At 43.7% G+C, this 23,369-nt stretch overlaps 1 protein-coding gene across 4 annotated transcripts in view; it reads left to right on the top strand.

Annotated features, from left to right (window-relative positions):
• tbxas1 (thromboxane A synthase 1 (platelet)) overlaps positions 1 to 23,369 on the top strand; it is a 230,773-nt gene that overhangs the window by 9,416 nt on the left and 197,988 nt on the right. For all 4 annotated transcript variants that reach the window (XM_041216332.1, XM_041216334.1, XM_041216335.1 and 1 more), the window contains one exon: positions 15,424 to 15,549. In XM_041216332.1, the coding sequence (XP_041072266.1) occupies positions 15,446 to 15,549 (104 nt within the window). In that variant the 5' untranslated portion in view covers positions 15,424 to 15,445. The remainder of the gene's footprint in view (positions 1 to 15,423; positions 15,550 to 23,369) is intronic.

A 23,369-nucleotide genomic window follows, 5' to 3' on the forward strand; every position in this document is an offset into this window, starting at 1 on the left:
CCTTCTTTTTTGCTAGGGCTCCTTGATATCTCATTCAGTCAGATGCTGCCTTGATGTCTTTGGAGAGGTAATGGAAAGAGTAGTGTAATGTAGTAGATGACATTTACTTGGATTTTGAAAAGATGCCACATGGTATGCTTATGACAAAGATTAGGGCATGTGGAGTCAGGGAACAGACATCTGATTGGATGGCAAAATAACCAGAAAGCAAGGGTGAAGGTCAATTCTTCAGATGGGAGGAAGGTAGAAAGCAGTGTTCCAGAAGTAATCATTTACTTTAATGATTTGGACTTGGGAGCAAGTAACTCAGTTTTAGGTATCTATGTATAGCTAGCAACTGTGAATCCGCAGTGGTAGCTGATACTCCCCAGGCTATCCTCCTAATACCCGGTGGTAGGATCCTTGGGTGAACCGCCATCGATGGGAGAGCTGCAACAAACAACCAATGGATGAAAAACAGCAAAATCTTACAGCAACAATGGTATTCCAGCTGGGACCTTCAAAGCTGGTGGACTTTTGCTCACCTCAAGCATTCTTCCTATGGACTTGAGAGGAAAAAGAACTCTGCCTCTCGACTTAAAGAGAACGACAGTACTCCCTTCACGAAGGGGGATAAATAATACTATGGATCAAAGTAATTCACTCTTGTCCATAGCAGCGAAAATCCTGACATGTATTCTCTGAATTGCCTACTTCCTGTGGCTGAGGAAATCCTCCCAGAGACAGTGTAGTAGGTCGTGGGTTTGGAAGGTGCTGTTGAACGAGCCCTTGGTGAATTTCTGCAATGCATCTTGTAGATGGTACACACTGCAGTCACTGTACGCCAGTGGGGAGTGTATAAGGTGATGGATGGGGTGCCTATGAAATGCGCTGTTTATCCTGGATGGTGTTTATTTTCTTTAATGTCACAGCGGCACTCATCCGGGCAAGTGGAGATTATTCCATCACACTCCTGACTTGTGCCTTGAAGTTGGTGGACTGGCTTTAGGGAGTCAGGAGGTGAGTTACTTGCTGAAGAATTCCAAGCCTCTGGCCTTCTCTTGTTGCTATATTATTTATATGGCTGGTTTAGTTCAGTTTTTGGTTAATGGTAATCCTGAAGAATGTTAATGTTGGGGGATTCAGCGATGCTAATGCCATTGAATGTCAAGGGAAGATGATTAGATTTTCTCTTGTTGGAGAAAGCCATTGTTATGACTGATCCCTGGCAAAGTTTCCCACCTACCCACTCTTCCCCGCCAACAATTTGTTAACTTCTCAAATGGGACCCCAACTTTGTTATGCTCTTGGGTGCGAAGGAATGAGCTGGCTTCCTTCCTTTATTCAATCCCATCAATTGGCCGCAACAAGGCTAATTTAAAAGGGATCCTTTCCCCATGGATACCTTTTCCCAGTCCAAGTGTATTTATTTTTTAGTAGAAGCTAATTTAACAAGGCTTTCTTGAGTCAAAGAAAAGTAAGTTTATTAGTTACTAAAACCTGGGCAAAATAAATAAAACACAACATACATATACTCAGATCAGAAATAAGAAGTTGAGATTAGAAATAAAAGATTAAAAAATATACAAATCAGTCTTTGGCTTGTCCGTGAGGCATAGATGGCGGTATGTTGCGGCTCTTACGTTGGGTGGTTCCAGTAGAACTGATTTTAGCAGTTGGTTTGGAGACACTTGACTCGGCATAGTACCTGAAAGGCTGTCCTATTTCCTTTAGATTGTGGCTTCTGCTAAGCTTTGCCTCCAACAGAGACAGAAAGAGAGAGAGCTTTGGCCTGCAAGCTGCGGGGGCGGGCGGTTGAGGGTGACCAGCTTGTTCTTCTGCTTGCTGTCACACTCACAGCACACACTGCTTTCTAACAGATTTTTCCGTGTGTATTCTCATGAAGGGAAATGGTTGTTTTGCATTCATATCAGAACTATTTACATATTTTGAGATATAAAAAAACAGGAGATGGATTTTGGGGTGACTGCTGAGATGTGCAAATCTGTCTTTTGTCTCCACAGCTACGGGAGATTAAAGTTCAGTCTTTTGCATCTTTTCCATCTCCCCTTCAAGCGTCTGCTTGAATAAGGCCATGACACCTTTTCAGGCGCGACCTTTCATGTTATTTCAGGACAGGTCTGTCGGTATAATCCACATAGGAATTTTCCGGAATGTTATCAGCCATCTTTTGCACAGTCCTTGCTTGTATTCCTTTTAAAAACACAGAAGTCTTCCTTAAAAAGTTCAATAGGCCTGTAAGTAATTTGTGGCTGTCATCGCCTTTTCATGACACTGCTGCTTGGCACTTGTGTGGCATGACTGATACTTGCCAGTTACCAGCCCAAGCTTAAATATTGTCCAGGCCTATCTGCATATGGACACAGACTGCTTTGGTATCTGAGGAGTTGCGAATGGTACTGAACACTGTGCATTCATCAGCACACATCCCTGCTTCTGATCTTATGCTGGAAGGAAGGTTATTGATGAAGCAGCTGAAGATGTTTGGGCCTAGGACACTACCCTGAGGAACTGCTGCAGTGATGTCCTGGGGCTGAGGTGATTGACCTCTAACAAGCACAACCATTTTCCTTTATGCTAGGTATGACTCAAACCACTGGAGAGTTTTCTTCCATTGACTCCACTTTCTCTTGGGCTCCTTGATGCCATACTTGGTCAAACGCTGCCTTAATATCAAGGGCAGTCACTCTCATCTCACCTCTGGAATTCAATACTTTTGTCCACGGGGCCAAAGTTGTAATTAGGTCTGGAACCGATTGGCCCTTGCAGAACTCTAAATGAGCATCGCTGAGTATTTGCTGCTTGTTAGCACTGTTGACAACATCTTCTATCACTTTGCTCACAGTTTCCACAATTTACAGAGCAAAATTTTTTCCAGGTGAAGGGTGAGGGATAAAGCCAAATTAATGTGGCATGCTGTGAGATGTCTCACTTCAGTAAAATCTGAATATAACAAAATTAATTATGGCAAGGGATATTTGAGATTTACAACAATAGGACTGGACAAATCTTGTATGACTGGCACAGTCCTGATTGTTAACTTTTCATCTAAGGCCATAATCCCAATTGGCAGTGATGTGATGCAAGTCAGTGCCTGCAAATTCCCCACCTAGTGATCCCTGGATTTCAGGATGTCACTGTGAGTAGTATTGTAGTGAAAGCCAGACATGTTTCCCACATGAAAGCGGGATCAGTCAGTCTATTAAATTGGTTCTAGATTGATTCAAGAAAAAAACCTTTATATGTTGGATGAAAGCTGAATTAAATGAGCTTCCTCTCACTGTGTCACTGCTGGCGAGCATAGAAAGGAGAGGGAGCAGCTTTGATTTCCCACCGTGTCAACATCTCAAAGCCAGGCAGGCTGTGAATAGAAGCCCAGAGGCATTTAGAAACGACCATCTCTTTAAAAACCTCCCCATGACTATCAATGGCATTAGCTTCATCACATTCGCCATCATCAAGATCCTGGGGCCACTATTGACTAGAAATGTAACTAGGGACCAACCACATAAATAATGTAGCTACAAGAGTAGGCTTGCTCTACACTGACAATGCTGCACTGTCATTCCATACTGAGGAACACCTTCAGCGATGAAAGAACTGACTCACTCTTTGTAGGCGTGAGAGAGTCAGCATCAAGAGGACAAATGTCAAATGTCCAGGATGTTGCCATACTGCCCATCATCATTGACAATGTGATGCTGGAGGTTCTTGATTGCCACACGTATCTAGGTTCCACAATTACCAGCAATTTGTCATTTGAAATTAACACCTGTGTTGCGAAAGCTGCAGCTGTTATTCCCAAGCTGAGTAAGATAGTGTGGGACAACCGTAACCTGACTGAGAACACCAAAATGTGGGGTCTACCAAGCTTGCGTCCTCAGTACACTTCTCTACAGTGGTGAGATCTGGACAACATAAGCTATACAGGAAAAAAGGCTGAATGTTTTCTACCTTCGCTGTCACAGATGTATCCTCAGTATCTTCTGGCAGGACTAGGTCATCAACTCAGAGGTTCTGAAGCATGCTAATTCCATCCGCATACACTAATTACAAAGCCAGTGACATCTGCACTGGATGGATGGATGGATGACGGCTGGATACCCAAGATCTTCTGTATGGTGAACTGGCCAATGGGTCACGACCTCCTGGGCATCCATATCCCTGTTAAAAGGACACCCGCAAGTGAGATGGGAAGATGGCAGACAACGCTGACAACTGGGAGATAATTACTGACATTCGTAACCTCTGGAGGCTGACTGGGGAGGCTTTGGAAGAGATGAGCAGAAACTGAAAGCTGAGCTGGCTGGGAAGATGGCCCAGAGAAAACAGGGGCCCGTGAACCATCCACCATCTCGACCACAGTCTTTCTCTGCAGCAAATGCAGCAGGTACTGCCATGCTAGAATAGGGCTCCTGAGCCTACCAGTTGATACATAACACAGAGTTGACGACTGCTACACAAACCATTGTCTTTCAAGAGTAAGCTAGAGGTTTGGTATTCTGGAATGAGTTACTCAATTCCTGACTCCCCAAAGCCTACCATCTACAAAGCACAAGCCAAGAATATGGTGGAATACTCTCCATTTACCTGGGTGAGTACAGTTGCAAAAACAATCAAGAAGTTCAACACCATCTGGAACAAAACAGTCCATTTGATCGTTATCCCCTCCACCACCCTAAATGTTGACTCCGTCTAACGCTGGTACACTATGTACTTCCTGTATCTTCAAGACGCACTGTAGTAACTCTCAAAGACTTCTTTGACAGCATATCCCAAACCTACGAACTCTACCGCCCAGAAGGACAAAGTCAGCAGGTGGATGGGAACACCATCACTCCCAAGGTCTCCTTCAAGTCACATCTGATGTTGACTTGGAAATGTATTGCTGTTCCTTCATAGTTGCTTGTTCAGCTTCATGGAACTCCCTACCTAACCACTGTGGGAGTACCGTCATCTCATTGACTGTAGCAGTTGAAGAAACCAGCTCATCACCTTCTCTAGGGCAACAGAGAATGGGCAATAAATCCTACCTTTGCCAGCAATGCCCAAGAAGGCTTGTGAGGGGCAAAAAACACTGGTATAGAACAGTTGGGTTGAATGATCAGCTTTTGAACTGTTATTTCTAAGTAAGGGAATTCAAGTCATTCAAAAAAGGCAGAGAGGGAAAATAACTAATCAACACTGATGAAACTCCAGATAGGTGGGTTTTACGTTCTGTATAATATGCCCTTCTTGCTTCTTTGTGTTTCTATTCCATTCTCAGGATGGAGATAAGGCTGCCAGGAGTTGTTCAAGATAAGCTTTGGCGTGACTTAACAAAAACAACAACAACGTGCTGTTACATAGTACTTTTAAATTGATACAGGAGTGTGATCAAATAAAAAATGGACACTGAGTCAAAGAAAGAGACATTAGGAGGGCTGCCAAAAGCTTGGTGGAAGTGATAGGTTTGAAGGAGCGTCTTAAAGGAACAGCAAGAGGTGAAGAATTTTAGGGAGGGAATTACAGAACTTGGGGCTTAGTCATCTGAAGACACAGTTGCCAATAGTGGGGCAAAGGAGGAAGGGGGTAGACTGGAGTAACGCAGAGACCTCAGAGTTGTAGGGCTGGAGGAGGTTACAGAGCAGTGCCGGATTATAGAGGGACTTGAACACAAGGATGAGAGTTTTAAAGTCGAGATGTTGCCAAGGTAGGTCAGTGAGCACAGGGGTGATGAGTGAGTAGGACTGGCGCGAGTTAGGATACACGTAGCAGAATTTTGGATGAGCTGGAGCTTATGGAGAGTGAAAAATTGGAGGCTGGCCAGGAGAGCATTAGCAATTGCTCCATTCAGACATCAGGGCAGAGATAGAGAACTTACCTTAAGGACTTAATAACAAGAGTCTGTCCACAGCAAATGCGTAGGAACACACTGTTTAACGGCATACATTATAACCTCCATGAGTAAGATCACCACTCTGCTGTCATCATATTCCTGACTGTCATATTAGTATCATAACATAACATAACATATCATATCTGCCTCAGCGACCAGCAGATATGACTTCGCTGGGTTGTACCCTTTTATGAATGTCTTCAGTTACTAGTAAGTAACTAATTTCAGTGTGAATGTTTCAGATAGTGTGTAAAATTATAAGATGGTGCTGCTAAGGTAAAGCCACCTTACTATTTCAAAGAAAACCTTGGGAGTGTTTTTATCAGCGCATTTATTATTGATCCCTGAGAAGTTGGTGGTAGTCCTTCAATTTGTGATATTTTGCGCAACTACAGAGGTTTCTTAAGCTATTAAGAGAGGATCAGGAGTCTACCAGCAGTTCAGAGTAGAGTCACATTTAGGTTTCCTTGTCATTTAATTCTGGTTCCAGTCTGCAAACTCAAGAAACTATCCTATTTTTCCTGATATTACGTAGGACATTTTAAAGAAGGCTTATGTGGGTGTGTGTGTAAGGTTCTGTGCATGTGGCTAATTTAATTAAACTAGAGACAATTAGACTGCAAGGTTTAAATTATCACAGATGTGAGATGTAAAACAGGCATTTAAAATGGAGATGAGTAAGAGAGTGAGGTCTCAGCAGAGATGGTGTGAATGAAATTTGCATTTTTAGATAAGTAGAGAAGTGTTTGATCTTCACAATTGATTTTCAAAGGGACATGATAAGATTTTTACAACTGGCAAGATAGATAGGGTAAGGTTATTATGTTGATTTTTCCCAAAAGTGCTGGCCATAATGATAACATGAATGATTGTTATATTCTGGGCAAAAGTAACTTCTAAATACAAGTTGAACAATGGGATTTACAGATCAAAAAGGGAGAATTATATTTAAAAAAGGATAGAAGGCTGTGTGAGGGGTGGCCGTGTGAGATCTTGAAAGGCGACTGTGTGAAACAGATTTGGAGAAAAATCCTCCAGCCATCCCGTAGAAGTTTCCTGTTCCAGTAACCAAAGTTGCTTTTAAAGCTTTTTTGGAAGTCCATTGTCCGGTGGGTGCTTGTGGTACTATTGCTGGATGACTTTATAAATTCGGAATCTATTTGGACTGTTTCCTTAAAAGGGGATGTGCAGCTGGGAGTCTGGTTAAGTAGAAATTTTGGGAACTGTTATAATTGTGTATGTTTAAGTTTTTCTTCTTTTGTTAATAAATGTTTTAATTTAATCTTAAAAATCTCTAAAGGTGATAGTCGACTCATTACTTCTGAAGTCAGTGCACAAACCTTCTCGTCATAAATACAAATTGCAAAATTGTTGTGATAGCGTGGCCAAGTTTCCCTTGTGGATTTGGTCAGCCTGGCAAACACCACCTGCCATATAACAAAAGAACGGGATTTATTGAATTCAGTTTCACAATTTACCCTGCTGGGATTTCAACCTATAGCCTTCAGGTTGCTCATTCATTGTTGGCTGCCATTCTAATACTGGAAGGGACCTCTAGAGGAAACCCAGATTCAGAGTAAACCAAAAGAATAGGAATTCTTATTTACAGGTTATTTTATTACAGTAGAGGGCACTCCACCCCCAGAATATCAGTGTGGTTACATTGCTTCTGTGTCAGATGGTTGTAGGTTCAAGCCCCACTCTAGTCTGACGTTCTGGGGCAGTACTAAGGGATTGTTGGAGGTGACATTCTTCTAATGTGAAGTTAAGTCTGCCAGTTCTGGTGAATGTTACAGATTCTATTGCAGCACTCAAAAGAAAACCAGGAAGTTCATGGGCAACATTCTTATGTCATTTAAAAAAAAACAAGTTATTTGTGTTCTCACTGTTTCTGGGACATTACTGGCACAGTATCGCTGCTGCATTCAGCTACGTAGCAACTATAGTCTTTCAAAGGCAGTTCATTGTGTGTTGTGCTCTGAGATAATTCAACCGATCCAGTGTAAGATTTCTGCCAATACGTTATTTATTGTAAATAACAGTGTCCATGGGACCCACGAAATGTGCTGCAGATGTGATGTGTAGGATGGAACGTGGTCACATCCGAAATAGCTCTGTGAAAACTATATAACTTCCAAATAAAACTCTGCTCGATGTAACATTAAAGCACTTCTTATAACAAGAGAAAAGACTGTTAATTCTCAGTTGACTCATTGGCTGGGATTTTCTGCACCTGCCTTCCACCGGGATCGTCCGGTCCCGCCTCAAGTCACTGGACTTTCTGGCTGGGGCACCGCTTTGCCTGCGGAGGCTGGAAAATCCTAGCCATTGTCTTTTTCTCTTGTTTACCATCACGTCCACGCGAAATAGAAATAACAAACTTTTTATTTCCTCTTTAACCCTCTTCACCTCCCACTCTTGTGAATTCTTCTGCAAAGGTACAGTTCCACAAGTGGTAGCTGCCTTTTGACACCTTCCCCAAATGGTCATTGTTTACTTGTGAGTCTTGACAGTGGTTGTTGACAGACTATTTGACTACAGAGGGCATCATAACCCAAGCAATAACCCTGTTTCTCAACCGGCACCTACTTCTAAGAGGTCACTGGATGGTGTTCGGCTGATGGAACCCTGGCTGATTTTCTCTTCCTCAGCCCAGGTCATGGTGGCTTGTTGTAACAGCCCTGTTGGCTTAGCTGCGATAAGCTGACATTAGGGTCTTAGAATCCAACACGGAAAAACTGAAAATACGGAAGGTGCTGGAAATCTGGGGAAAAAAAACCTCCACAGAAAATGCTGGCAACTCAGCAAGTCAGGCAGCATATGTAAAGAAAGGAATACATCATTATTGAAAATCCCTCCCTCACATGTTTCACTGGTATCTGAAGATATTACATGTGAGCATCTTAAAAGAAGGAACAGAGCAAGGAAAAGGGAACAGAAAGAAAATCAGTTGTGTTGGTGGTGATAGCATAGCCAGAGAGCTGGCTAACAGGAAAGAGCTGCAGGATAAATGGGTCATTTTTAGGATGGCAAACTGTAATTAGCAGAGTGCCACAGGGATCAGAGCTGGGGCCTCAACTATTTAAGATCTAATATGACTTGGATGATGGGACTGACCTATTGTAGCCAAATTTGCTGATGATACAATAATAATTTGGAAAACAAGTTGTGAGGAGGATACAAAGAGTCTGCAAAGGAATTTTGAGAGATTAAGTGGGCAGAAATTTGGCACATGAAATATAATGTGGGAAAATGTAAGGTTGTCGATTTTTGCAGGAGGAATAGAAAAGCAAAATATTAAAGTGGAGAGAGACTGCAGAATGTGGCAGTACAGAGGGATCTAGGTGTCCATTTACATGAATCCCAAAAAGTCAGCATGCAGGTACAGCAAGTAATTAGGAAAGCAAACCGAATGTTGCAAGTTAATGGAGTATAAAAGTACAACTTTGCTGCAACTGCATAGGGCATTGGTGAGACCACACCTGGACTACTTTGTACTATTTTGGTCACCTTACTTAAGAAGGGACATACTTGCTTTGGAAGCAGTTCAGAAAAGGTTCACTAGGCTTATTCCTGGGATGAAAGGTTTGTCTTGTGAGGAAAAGGTTGAGCAGGTTGGGCCTCATACTCCTAACTTATTGGAGTTTAGAATGAGAAGTGATTTTATTGAAACATAAAATTCTGAGGGGGCTTTTCAGGGTTGATGCTGAGAGGATGTTTCCCCTCGTGGGGGAATCTAGAACTTGGGGACACAGTTTAAAAATAAGGGATGTCTCACTTAAGCTGGGGATGAGGAGGAATTTCTTCTCTCAGAACATCATTAGTGTTTGGAATTCTCTGTTCCAGTGAGCAGTGGAGCTGGGTCATTGATTATATTGAAGGCTGAGTTGACAAGAGTTATGGGGGGCAGGCAGGAGTTAAGACCTCAATCAAACCTGGAGTGCAAAGGGACTTGGGAGTCCTAGTCCAGGATTCTCTTAAGGTTAACTTGCAGGTTGATTCGGTAGTTAGGAAGGCAAATGCAATGTTGGCATTTATTTCAAGAGGACTAGAATATAAAAGCAGGGATGTGCTGCTGAACCTTTATAAGGCTCTGGTCAGACCACATTTAGAATATTGTGAGCAATTTTGGGCCCCATATCTCAGGAAGGATGTGCTGGCCATGGAGAGGGTCCAGAGGAGGTTCACGAGAATCATCCCAGGAATGAAAGGCTTAACAAATGAGGAACATTTGAGGACTCTGGGTCTGTACTCGATGGAGTTTAGAAGGATGATGGGGGGATTTGATTGAAACTTATAGAATACTGAAAGGCCTGGATAGAGTGGACGTGGGGAAGATGTTTCCATTAGTAGGAGAGATAGGACCCGAGGTCATAGCCTCAGAGTAAAGATGAGGAGAAACTTCTTTAGCCAGAGAGTGGTGAATCTATGGAATTCATTGCCACAAAAGGCTGTGGAGGCCAGGTCATTGAGCGTATTTAAGAACAAGATAGGTTCTTGATTGGTAAGGGGATCAAAGGTTACGGGAAGAAGTTGGAAGAACGGGGTTGAGAAACTTATCAGCCATGATTGAATGGCAGAGCAGACTCGATGGGCCGAATGGCCTGATTTCTGCTCCTACGTCTTATTGTCTTATGGTCTAAATCAACCATGATCTTATTGAATGGCAGAGCAGGCCCAAGGGACTGAATGGTCTATACCTGCTCCTGTTTTTTATGTTCTTATGAGCAGTTGTGAGTAGGTGGAAGACAGGAGATAATGAATTGACACACGCGATGATAACATCAGACCTAAGAAGTGTGGTGAGATATATAAAGGAGGGGTACGTGGCTCAGACTGAGTAGTTAAAGCAGGTTGGCCAAGTTGAAGAGAAGCAGAGTGGGAAAACCTGGCAAAGCTGTGTAAGTTCTAATGGCCCAGGAGTCTGGTAAAAGGAAAAAGCAGATCAACCCCAGGCAAGCAAACTTTTTTGCCGAGGCAGCTTCACAAAGCGGCCAGTTCGTTATTCAAACTACCACAGATCAAATCTATATTTCCTGTACAAAATGTTGCACCACAATACAAGTACTCCCCACCCAACCCAAAGATAGTCCTGCGAGTGGTGAAGAAACATGGGAACTCAGGCCAGTTAGGGCAGAGGGAGATTGGTGGACAGATAGGAAAATTCTGCCCAGCTAATTGAGAGTTTCCAGCATTTTCTGGGGTTTTGGTTTTTCAGATCTCCAAGAAAATTCTCTCTGATCCGCTTAGATGATCAAAATCAGTCCAGGAAGCTACCCATTAATGTTACCAGGTACCTATCTTTTGTATGAGAGCTCCATCCCAGCCAGCAACAAGTCTAGCTCTCGATTGAAGGAATTTGGTGAATCACTTGAATAAGGCTTTGTGTTTCATAGCTAAATTGGATTTCATGTTTTTATATGGTGATAAGACACTGCAAAGTTACTCTGTGTGAAGTTATGTTGTTGTTATGTCAGCTATTTTATACCAGCAAGCCATTAGGTGAATGAACATAAGAACATAAGAACTAGGAGCAGGAGTAGGCAATTCAGCCCCTTGAACCTGCCCCGCCATTCATTACGATCATGGCTGATCTCATTTTGGCCTCAACTCCAATTTACCACCCTCTCCCCATAACCTTTCAACCCATTACTAATTAAAAATCTGTCTATCTCCTCAAATTTATTCAGCGTTTCAGCATCCGCTGCACTCTGAGGTAGTGAATTCCACAGATTTACGGCCCTTTGAGAAAACTAATTCCTCCTCATCTCTGATTTAAATCTACTACCCCTTAGCCTAAAACTATGGCCTCTCATTCCAGAATGCCCCACAAGGGGAAACATCCACTGCACGTCTACTTTGTCTAACCCCTTTAGCACCTTATATACCTTAATTAGATCTCCTCTCATCCTTCTAAACTCTAGCGATTATAGGCTTAAACTGCTTAATCTCTCCTCATAAAACAAGTCCCGCATCTCTGGAATCAATCTAGTGAACCTCCTCTTGGACCCCCTACAATGCAACTACATCCTTCCTCAAGTAAGGGGACCAAAACTGTGCACAGTACTCCAGGTGCGGTCTCAACAATACCTTGTACGTTTGCAACAACACTTCCCTATTTTTATACTCTATTTCTTTAGCAATAAGTGCCAAAGCAGAAGGATCTGGGTGTCCTCGTGCATGAATCGCTGAAAGCTAGTATGCGGGTACAGCAAATAATAAGGAAGACAAATGGAATTTTGGCACTTTTCCAACCCTTTTTTTTTGCAATGGCTCGCTCCAGACTTTGGAGCCACAGCCATCCCTGATGTTAACGTACCCCAGGAGAATGGTATATATACGAATATACAAATTAGGAGCAGAAGTAGACCACTTGGCCTCTTGAGCCTGCTCCACCATTCAATAATATCATGGCTGATCTGATTGTAACTTCAACCCCACATTCTTGCCTACCCTAATAACATTTCCTCCCTTTGCTAATCAAGAATCTATCTAGCTCTGCCTTAATAATATTTAAAGACTCTGCTTCCACCACTTTTTAAGGAAGAGAGTTCCAATGGGTCACAACCCTCTGAAAGAAAAAATTCTCCTCATCTCTATCTTAAATGAGTGACCCCTTATTTTTATACAGTGACCCCTAGTTTTAGATTCTCCCACAAGTGGAAACATCCTCTCCACATCCACTCTGTCAAGTCACCTCAGGATCTTAAATGTTTCAATCAAGTTGCTTCTTACTCTTCTAACCTTTTCTCGTTGGACACCCCGCCCACTCCTGGTATTAGTCTATCATTCAATCCATGCGGGAGACTGATGCCCTCTGGACAGACCATTAATTTGTTTGATTGATGAGGAACACCCACCTCCACCAAGATGCTGCAGCCAAAATTCCAAGAGGAAGAAGATCAATATCTCAGCCCTAAGACAGCCTAACTGAAGAGAGGAATTCCAAGTGCAGCTCACAAAAAATCTAGAAAATCTTGACACATCCAACTCAATTCCTGAACAGTGCAATCAAATAGTCAGCTGTAGTAGACTTCTGTGCCCAGACCATTGCATTTGAACGTCGTCGTCACCAGGAATAATTCAACTAAAATAATGCTCAAATATGTGGTGATCTGGAACAAAAACAAGCACTCTTCATTGCCTGCCAGAACCCAAGGTTGCAACTTAGGAAGGCAGTATGTCAACGCCATAGACAAATCAGGAAGATTGAGGATATGTGGGAAGAGAGCCCAAGAGATCCAACAGTATACTGCTCCCTAGAGGAAACAATTATCATGACATGAAGCTTCTTTGAAGCCACCAGGGCTATCTATTGGCTGAGGTAAAATGGATAAAATCCCTTCATTCACAGGATAATGTTCCTCTTGAAGATGACAATACCATCTTTCAATGCTGGAAAGAACATTTTGAACATTCCTGCACCGTGAATCCCCAGTGGCAGCCGATATTCTCCAGGCTATCCCATGTGACCTGTGGTAGAATCCATGTGTGAACCGGCATTGATCGGAGAGCTGCATTATGCAATTAAACAGATTAAATCAAGAAAGCCTGTGGCCCCAGTGGTATTCCAGCTGAGGTTTTCAAAGCTGGTGGACTTCTCGCATGAAGACCCCATGTACTCATCCTACGGATTTAAGAAGAGCTACCACCTCCGCTTCACCGTCCCCCTACCACACCCCCTGCGGATTTCAGGAATGCAACAGTTGTATCTTCAAGAAGATAAATCATACTGTGGGAGCTATCAAAGTATTTTTCTCTTATCTGTGGCAAGGAAAATCCTGACGTGGTTCTCCTGAATTGCCTACTGCCAGAGACACAGTGTGGTTTTAGACCTTCTAGAGAAACCTCCAACATGGTCTTTATTGCCAGACAAATCTAACAAAAATGTTGAGAACAACACCAGACTTGGCGTCCTGTACTTAAGATCTAGTTGGTATTTAATACTGGCGCCAGAGGGCAGTTGATTTTTGGTAAGGTAGATCATCAGGTAGATTGTAAATAGTATCGGGGCTATCATCCAGCCTTGCTTGACCCAAGTCTGGATTGTATTTATTGTATTCTTCATTCTATTCATCGACTTGATCAAAGCATTTGACTTGGTAAATCACGAGGCTCTGTGGAATGATTTTGATGCCCAATTCTGCAATTATTTCATGATGACATGACTGCAACTGTCTAGAGTGGAAGATCTGAAACAGATGCCTTCACAATCCAGACTTGGGTCAAGCAAGGCTGGATGATAGCCCCAATACTATTTACAATCTACCTGCTGATGGCTGTTTACCTTACCAAAAATCAACTGCCCTCTGTTGTCAGTATTAAATACCAACCAGATGTTAAGTACAGGACGCCAAGTCTCATGTTATTCTTATGTCCTAAGTAATGGGAGCTTGACCCTTTTTTCTCTCCCTTGCCTAGAGCTGCTGAGGGTAACTCTGATACCCTAACTAATCGAGAATTAAATCTGGGGCCTTTGGCTTCTGCTACCAACTGGTTCTTATGTAGGTTTATCAAGAAGGGTAGCTGGCAGTTTACTCCCATTCTACTGCATGTATTTATAATGAGAAATAAACTGCAATGATAAGCAGTCATCCAAAAATATTTCTCTGTGTTCTACTCTTTGTCCAACGTTTAGTTATTGGAATGGAAAAAGCTGAAATTTGTAGCCTTAGCTAAGATATGGTGGATAATTCTACCATTACATCTTTTCGATCGCTATGTTGGTTTAACTGATGGCCATGGGGCCTAAGCTAACATAGAATAGAATCAATAGAACCTTACTGCAAAGAAAGAGATCATCTGACTCATCATGCTTGTTCTGGCTCTTTGAAGGAATTGTCCAATTATTCCCACTCACTTCCCTGCTGTTTTCCCAGAGCCCTGCAAATATTTCCTTTTCAAGTATATGACTAATACCCCTTCGAAAGTTACTGTATTGAATCAGCTTCCACCACCCCATCAGGAAGTGTGTTAAATATCATAGCGACTTGCTCTGTAAAATAAATCTCCCCATCTCCCTTCTAGTTCTTCTACCAATTTTCTTAAACCTGTGCTCTCTGTGTACTGTCCCCTTCTGCCAGTGGAAACAGCTTTTCCTATTTATGATATCAAAACCTCTCAATTTTGAACACCTCTATTAAATCTCTCCACAACCTTCTTTGCTGTAAGGAGAACAATCTCTGTTTCCTGTAGTCTCTTTACAGTCCCTCATACTGGTACCATTCTAATCAATTGTCCCTTCATCTTTGATACAATAATTATCCATGTATGCACAATGAGCACAGCTGGACTGTGTTTGTAGAATACACAAAGGAGAACTGTTTCCTTTAGGGAGCAGAGGGGAGAAAAAAAGCTTCCCCAATTTCTGAATGGGAGCTGTTTTGTCAAATCTGCAGTGCAAAGTTAGTTGGTAAATATTACTGTATCTGTTTACTTTCCTGGCCTATTGATTTGCATGTCAAACAAATTACCTAGTTGCAAATTGCTCGATCAGTTCAGAATTTGGTGACATTTGTTGCTCCTGTTTCTTCGGTGTTGTGCAGGATTCAGACAGAAACCCTGAAGATGGCATCCTTGGCAGATTTGAGGGTTCTAGCTGCTTCGATCGAGCTCACAGGGACAACAGTTTCTGTTGGACTGTTTGTGCTTTTTCTTGGCCTTTTGTACTGGTAAGTAGTTTGAATGTCTTCATTTTATTTGTGATTTTCATTGCAATCTTACTTTCTTGTCTATAAGAGTTAGCTTTGGATGTGTGGCAGAAAGTGTCAGTATCATTTTAGAATCTGGTCATCCATCTGATTCACAAATACACTGAAGTCACAAAGTGTGAGCCCACCAGCACAGGTAGTAACGCACTGTATGAAGGATGAGTACAGTCAAATGTGAAATCAAGTTTAAAAAGTTTCCCCGGATAGATGACCTGAGTACATATATATGTAGAACTGTACCCCGGTATAATGTTCAATGTTTTTAATAATAGAAGAGAGCCACAGACCTACTAGTGTATGGAAGTTTGCAGTTTTGATGGGAAGAGTGATCTTTAAAAAATAAATTCATTCAGGGGATGTGGGCTTCGCTGGCTAGGCCAGCATTTATTGTCCATCCTTAGTTCCCCTTGAGAAGGTGCTGCTGTCTTTTTGAACCGCTGCAGTCCATTGGTGTAGGTACATCCACAGTGCTCTTAGGAAGGGAGTTCCAGGATTTTGACTCAGCGACAGTGAAGGAATGGCGATATATTTCCAAGTCAGGATGGTGAGTGACTTGGAGAGGAACTCCCAACTGGTGATGTTTCCATGTATCTGCTGCCTTTGTCCTTCTAGATGGTATTGGTCGTGGGTTTGGAAGCTGCTGTCAAAGGAGCCTTGGTGAATTCCTGCAGTGCATCGTGTAGGTAGCACACACTGCTGCTGCTGTCTGCGGTGGTGGAGGGAGTGAATGTTTGTGGATGTGGTGCCAATCGGACGAGCTGCTTTGTCCTGAAGTGTGACAAGGTTCTTGAGAGTTGTGGGAGCTGCACTCATCCAGGCAAGCAGGGAGTATTCCATCACACTTCTGACTTGTGCTTTGTAAATGGTGGACAGGCTTTGGGGAGTCAGGAGGTGAGTTACTCATCGCAGGATTCCTAGCCTTTGACCTGCTCTTGTAGCTACAGTACTTATATGACTAGTTCAGTTCAGTCTCAGCTTAATGGTAACCCCCAGGATATTGATAGTGATGGTAATGCCATTGAACATCAAGGGATGATGGTTGGATTCTCTCTTGTTGGAGATGGTCATTGCCTGACACTTGTGTGGTGCAAATGTTACTTTTCACTTGTCAGTCTAAACCTGGATATTATCCAGGTCTTGCTGCATTTGGACATGGACTGCTTCAGTATATGAGGAGTCTTGAATGATGCTGAACATTGTGCAATCATCAGCAAACATCCTCACTTCTGACCTTATGATGGAAAGAAGATCATTGATGAAGCAGCTGAAGATGGTTGGGCCTAGGACATTAACCTGAGGAACTCCTGCAGAGATGGCCGGGAGCTGAGATGACTGACCTCCAACAACCAAGATCATGTTCCTTTGTGCTAGGTTTGACTCCAAGCAGTGGAGAGTTTTCCTCCTGATTCCCATTGACTCCAGTTTTGTGAGGGCTCCTTGATGCCACAATCTGTCAAATGTCGCCTTGATGTCAAGGGCAGTCACTCTCACCTCACCTCCGGAGTTCAGCTCTTTTGTCCATTTTTGAACTAAGGTTGTAATGAGGCCAGGAGCTGAGTGGCCCTGGCGGAACCCAAACTGGGTGCCAGTGATCAGGTTATTGCTAAGCAAGTGCCGCTTGATAGCACTGTTGATTAACCATCTCTTTACTGATGATCGAGAGTAGACTAATGGGGTGGTAATTGGCCAAGTTGGATTCGTCCTGCTTTTTGTGTGCAGGACATACTTGGGCAATTTTCCACATAGCTGGCTAAATGCCAGTGTTGTAGCTGTACTGGAACAGCTTAGCTAGGGGCACGGCAAGTCTTGGAGCACAAGTCTTCAGTACTATTGCTGGAATATTGTCAGGCCCATAGCATAGCCAAGTCTTGATTTCACGTGGACTGAATCGAATTGGCTGAAGACTGGCACCTGTGATGCTGGGGACCTCCGGAGGAGGCCAAGATGGATCATCCACTTGGCACTTCTGGCTGAAGATTGTTGCAAATGCTCAGCCTTATCTTTTGCACTGATGTGCTGGGCTGCTCCATCATTGTGGATGGGAATATTTGTGGACCCTTCTCCTCCAGTGAATTGTTTAATTGTCCACCACCATTCACAACTGGATGTGGCAGGATTGCAAAGCTTCGATCTGATCCGTTGGGTGTGGGATTGCTTAGCTCTGTCTATCACTTGCTGCTTATGCTGTTTGGCATGCAAGTAGTCCTGTGTTATAGTCTGACCAGATTGACACCTCTGGTGCTGCTCCTGGCATGCCTTCCTGCACTCTTCATTGAACCAGGGTTGATCCCTGGCTTGATAGTAATGGTAGAGTGGGGGATATACTGGGCCATTGGGTTACAGATTTTGTTTTGAGTACAATTCTGCTTCTGCTGATGGTCCACAGCTACTCATGGATGCCCAGTCTTGAGTTGCTAGATCTGTTCGAAATCTATCCTATTTAGCAGGTTGGTAGTGCCACACAACACAATGAGGGTATCCTCAATGTGAAGGCGAGACTTCATATCCACAACGACTCTGCGGTAGTCACTGTACCGATACTGTCATGGACAGATGCATCTGCGGCAGGCAGGTTGGTGAGGTTGAGGTCAAGTATGTTTTTCCCTCTTGTGGTTCCCTCACCACCTGCCGCAGACCCAGTCTAGCAGCTATGTCCTTGAGGACTCGACCAGCTCGGTCAATAGTGGTGCTACCGAGCCACTGTTCGTGATGGACTTTGTAGTCCCCTATCCAGAGTACATTCTGCGCCTTTGTCATTCTCAGTGCTTCCTCTAAGTGGTGTTCAACATGGAGGAGAACTGATTCATCAGCTGAGGGGGGTGCGGTAGGTGGTAATCAACAGGAGGTTTCCTTGCCCATTTTTTGCCTGATTCCATGAGACTTCATGGGGTCCGGAGTCGGTGTTGAGGACTCTCAGGGAAATTCCCTCCCAACTGTATACCACTGTGCCGCCACCTCCGTCTTACCGGTGGGACAGGACATACCCAGGGATGATGAAAGAGGTGTCTGGGACATATCTGTAAGATATGATTCTGTGAGGATGACTATGTCAGGCTGTTGCCTGACTAGACTGTGAAACAGCTTTCCCAATTTTTGCCCCGAGATGTTGGTAAGGAGGACGTTGCAGGGTCGACAGAGGTGAGTTTGCTGTTGTTGTTTCCGATGCCTAGGTCAATGTCGGGTGGTTCATCAGGTTTCATTCCTTTTTTGAGACTTTGTAGCGATTTGATACAACTGAGTGGCTCACTCGGCCATTTAAGAGTCAACAGTGGGTCTGAAGTCACATGTAGGCCAGATCGGGTAAAAATGAAGATTTCCTTGCCTAAAGAGCATTAATGAACCTGATGGGATTTTACAACAAACTTTTAATCCCAGGTTTTTATTGAATGCAAATTCCACCATCTGCTGTGGTGGGATTTGAACCCGGATCCCCAGAATATTACCCTAGTTGAGTGACAATACCATTGCACCATCATCTCCCCTGATAGACCCAACCATCAGTGGAACGGTCTCCAATCTGGTGCCAGAGTACCTAATTGTGCAGACACTGGTGTCACACTTGTTCTTGCAGTGCAATTACACATCTTTATTATTATCTGCAGTTTTCACTGTATTGGCCATTTTTTTTAGCCATCTGCTGCTCTGCCCTGCTCCCAAGATATTGTGTGAGTAATGATGAAGTGGTTGACAGAAGTGCCCTATAAGACTTAGTTTTCTTCCCATTCCCCAACTTCCAGTGACCCCCCCCACCCCCCCACCAACCCCAGTTAGGAAATGCAGCACCTCCATTCTACATCTTTTGGCTGAGAAGAATGTGGGCTAAGGTTAGGAACTCACATAGAACCAAGATTACGAGCTGGACCCAGGACAATTTTCTGGTTCAGTGCATTGAGACAGTGACCTGGTTCACCACCACATTGCTTGAGCATCTTTAGACATCAAGATGATGTCCCTTACCACATGGAAATTCAGTTGACCAGGTAAATAGCTGATTGCACTGTTGAGGAATTTTTCATCACTTTATGGTTCAGCAGTTCCTTTCATCCATTTCCCTTGCCTTTTTCTGTACTCAGTATATCATTCACTAGGGAATAGAATATTTAAGTAATCGTCTTTAGGTCTCTATTCCTGTCCGACTCCTTTACTGAGGTACAGTTCTACAGCCAGCTCTAGTTGTTGACTTCCAGCAAGCTATTGGAGAGCATCCCATCCAACCCAGTTTGACCTTATTCACATCAGCACACACATAAGTGTTTTCTAACAGGGGCAGTAGCATTAACATTTGACCTCAGCCTGTAAGAATAGTAAAGTGCTCATTGTTTAATTAGGTGAGGATTGGTAAAGAAAGCATTAATAGTATCGAAGCCAGTTTGTGAAGCCGAAACCAAGACAGAGCTTTCCTTTATTGAGAGAGTTTATTCACTCTGATCAGTCTCACAGCTCTCCTCCCACCCGCCCAGTGTCCCAACTGTCCCCTATTTATATGTGGTCAAAGTACTTAATTAAACAATACCCTTCACCTGTGTATCCTAACAATATAACTAACATATCATTAACAGGAAAGAGGAGAGAGACCGAGAGTAGTGTAAAGCTGTGTAGCAAAGAGTTACAGAGTAAGAGAGAAGTCAAGAGATAGGAAGAGTGATCAAGGCAGATATTTTAAAGGAAATACAGTATTGTTGCCAGCTTGCAACAATAGTAACTCTCTACCCTCTGAGTCAGGGGTTGAGAGTTTAAATTGTACTATGGAAACTTGAGAGCACAGCCTAGGCTGGGACATCTGTACAGCGGTGAAGGAATGCAGCACTGTTTTTCAGGTGATAAGGTAAATCAAGTTTTGTGCCTGTTTTGTGGGAATAAAAGACCAAAAGCTAATGTACTGATTAGATTTGCCAGCTGTGATTAAATGTATTCCTGGAGGTTTCATCACAAGACTTGCTCCCATGCTCCATTCATTCATCGGCCAACACATCCATCCTTGTGATGTACTGCCTTCCAAATCCAATTGGAAAGCAAAAAGGCTCATTGCCCAATTGCTTGACTGTCATTTAGGGGAGTGAATATTCTTGATGGCCTGGTCAATATTTATCTCTCAACCAACACCACCAAAAGCAGGTTGCCTTTCCATTTATCTCATTGCATTTTTGTCTGGTTGTGCGCATGCCTTGGTTTGTTATTTTCATTTATTGGTTTGACTGGAAAGAGTTACACTCTGCTGCAGTGACTGTGCTTCGAAACAATTCTGTAAAGGGCTTTGGGATGTTCTGAAGCCCTGTATAAGTGAGAGTTTTCACTTTATCCACAGCGATAACCCGCTTTCATTTCCATAATATTACTCGGGTTCCCTCACTTACATTTCAGCGTGGATTTGGTGCTACTGGAGTAAAATCACGTGCACGTTCACAACCTCACCATTCCAGTAGATGGCTTTACCAGACATGAGCTTGTCCTCAGGCTCAATGTTGAGTAGCATCAGCGATTTGCATTGGCACCCAGGATTTCATTGCCTCCTGAAGGTACTGCTTTGGCATAAATCGTAGAGTGCAGAAGGAGGTCATTCAGCCCATCATGTCTGTGCCAGCTCTTTGAAAGATCTATCCAATTAGTCCCTCTCTTCTGCTCTTTCTCAATAGTCCTGCAAATTTTACCTTTTCAATTATTTATCTAATTCCCTTTTGAAAATTAATATTGAATCAGCTTCCAGTACCTTTTCAGGCAGCAAATCCAAATCACTGCAACTTGCTGTATTTCTTTTAAGAAGTCTCTATATCTCCCCTCTGGATCTTTTGCTAATTATGTAAATCGGTATCCTCTACTCACTATCCTGACAGTGGAAACAGTTTCTCCTTATTTACTCTATGAACACCATGTAATTTTCAAATGGGATATAAAATCCTCTCCATGCTTTGCAGTTACCAGTAATATCCCTGTAATTTCAGATAAAAATGCCTCCTTTAATTGTTCCCATCCTTCTGTTGGTGCAATGTGACAAGCTTATTGCAGAAAGGCAAATAAACTGAAGAATTACATGGGGGAGGGAGAGACTTACTTTCCTACAGGGCTAACAGAAACAGTCTGACCCTGCTGTTTCTCAACAAAACTACATCAGATACTCAGTGTGCAGTGGAAATATCTGGTTGGCTGGAGGATACTTCCCATCTCCTTCCAACTCTTTTTCCCCCTCAACCCCAGCCTTCTCACCACCTCCACTTGGATAATGATGACAGACACATAAGGTGGAATTGTCCCAGATTTACACAGTGTGGCAGCGGGTGGAAAAAAATTGTCTCCCCTCCTCCGTCCCCAGCCACTGGCAGCAATGGTGAGTTTTCACGCTGTATTTTCCCGTTCCCTGCGTTAATAATGCATTCATGGAAAACACTCCAGATCGCTGCGCGGGTGGGCTTGGATTTGCCCGCCCCGCTGTGATCTCAGTGTTTCCTCGCTCCGGACGCCATATTTAAAGTGAACCAGAGCGCGTGCCTAGTTCATGTCTACAAAACAGGACTGCTCCCACAATGGGACAGATGCCCACAAAAGCAAAAAAGATGGCAGCTCCCAAATTTAGTGACACCTCTCTGGGGTGCCTGCTGGATGTAAGGAAGGCCACCGCAATTTCCTCTACCCCAGCTCTGGCGACAGGGAGTCCACCAGAGTCACTAATCTGGCATGGGTGGCAGTGGCGGTCAGTGCCACCAGAGCATAGAGGAGGTCAGCCATCCACTACAGGAAGAGGATGAATACTCTCATTCATTCTGCCAGGGTAAGTCAACACCTCATCACTCTCAACTCACACATGCCCAAACTCATCACACATCCACAGAGATCTCGCACATCAAGGGACAACGCCATTAACTTTTACTCACACCCTCACGTTTCCATCAGGCTAATATGCTCTGGAGCTCACGTCCTCATCCCATCCATGGCTCTGCTCAGCACACAAACATTCCACGCAGTCACCATGTGTCCTGCTCACACTCTCTTCATCTGTTTTCATGCAGGGGAAGCTGGCTTACAACAACAGGGAGAGGTCCACTTGGGTGGAGTGGCCCACATTAGGTCTCTCACACTCACTTTGAGGAGCATGCCATTGTGCTGGTGAGGATGTGGACCATGCCTGCGGCGACGGTGAGTTTGGCAGCGAACACCCACGTGAGGATCCTGCACCACATTATCGCTCTCTCAGTGCAACTGTGAGTGCTCTCCCTCCTGCTTGTGACTCTGCTGCCATGCACTAATTATATCTACTTAGTTTCACAGGGAGCTGTGCCAAACAACCGATACCCTCAGCCAGCCAATTCCTCAGCTCCATCCAGGCTCTCATCTCCAGCCAAGAGGCCACCTTTTCCATCGAAGAGTTGGAAATAAGCAGCCTGGAAGACATGTAGCTTAGCCGCACCCTCCACAAGCGTAGAGACACATACTTCAATGGTGCCTAGACCCAGTCAGGCTTGGTTCACAGCCCGGTGGTCACCACATTGGCACGAGTCTGCAACAGGAGGAGGCATGTTCAGCCGAGCTCCTCTGTTCTTGGAGGATTGCTGGGGAAGAGGCATCTATGAGGTCCAAGTAAGATGATGAGCCTCTGGATTCAGCCTTCTAACTCATCGTGGATAGTCAGCAGGAGACAGGGAGGCGGTGACATAGTGGCATTGTCACTGGACTAGTGCTCCAGAGACCCAGGGTAATGCTTTGGGGACCTGGATTCAAATCCCACCACAGCAGCAGATGGTGGAATTTGAACTCGATAAAAATCTGGAATTAAAAGCCTAACAATGACC

The sequence above is a fragment of the Carcharodon carcharias genome, chromosome 21 (genome assembly GCF_017639515.1).
Source record: "Carcharodon carcharias isolate sCarCar2 chromosome 21, sCarCar2.pri, whole genome shotgun sequence".
NCBI classification, from domain to species: domain Eukaryota; kingdom Metazoa; phylum Chordata; class Chondrichthyes; order Lamniformes; family Lamnidae; genus Carcharodon; species Carcharodon carcharias.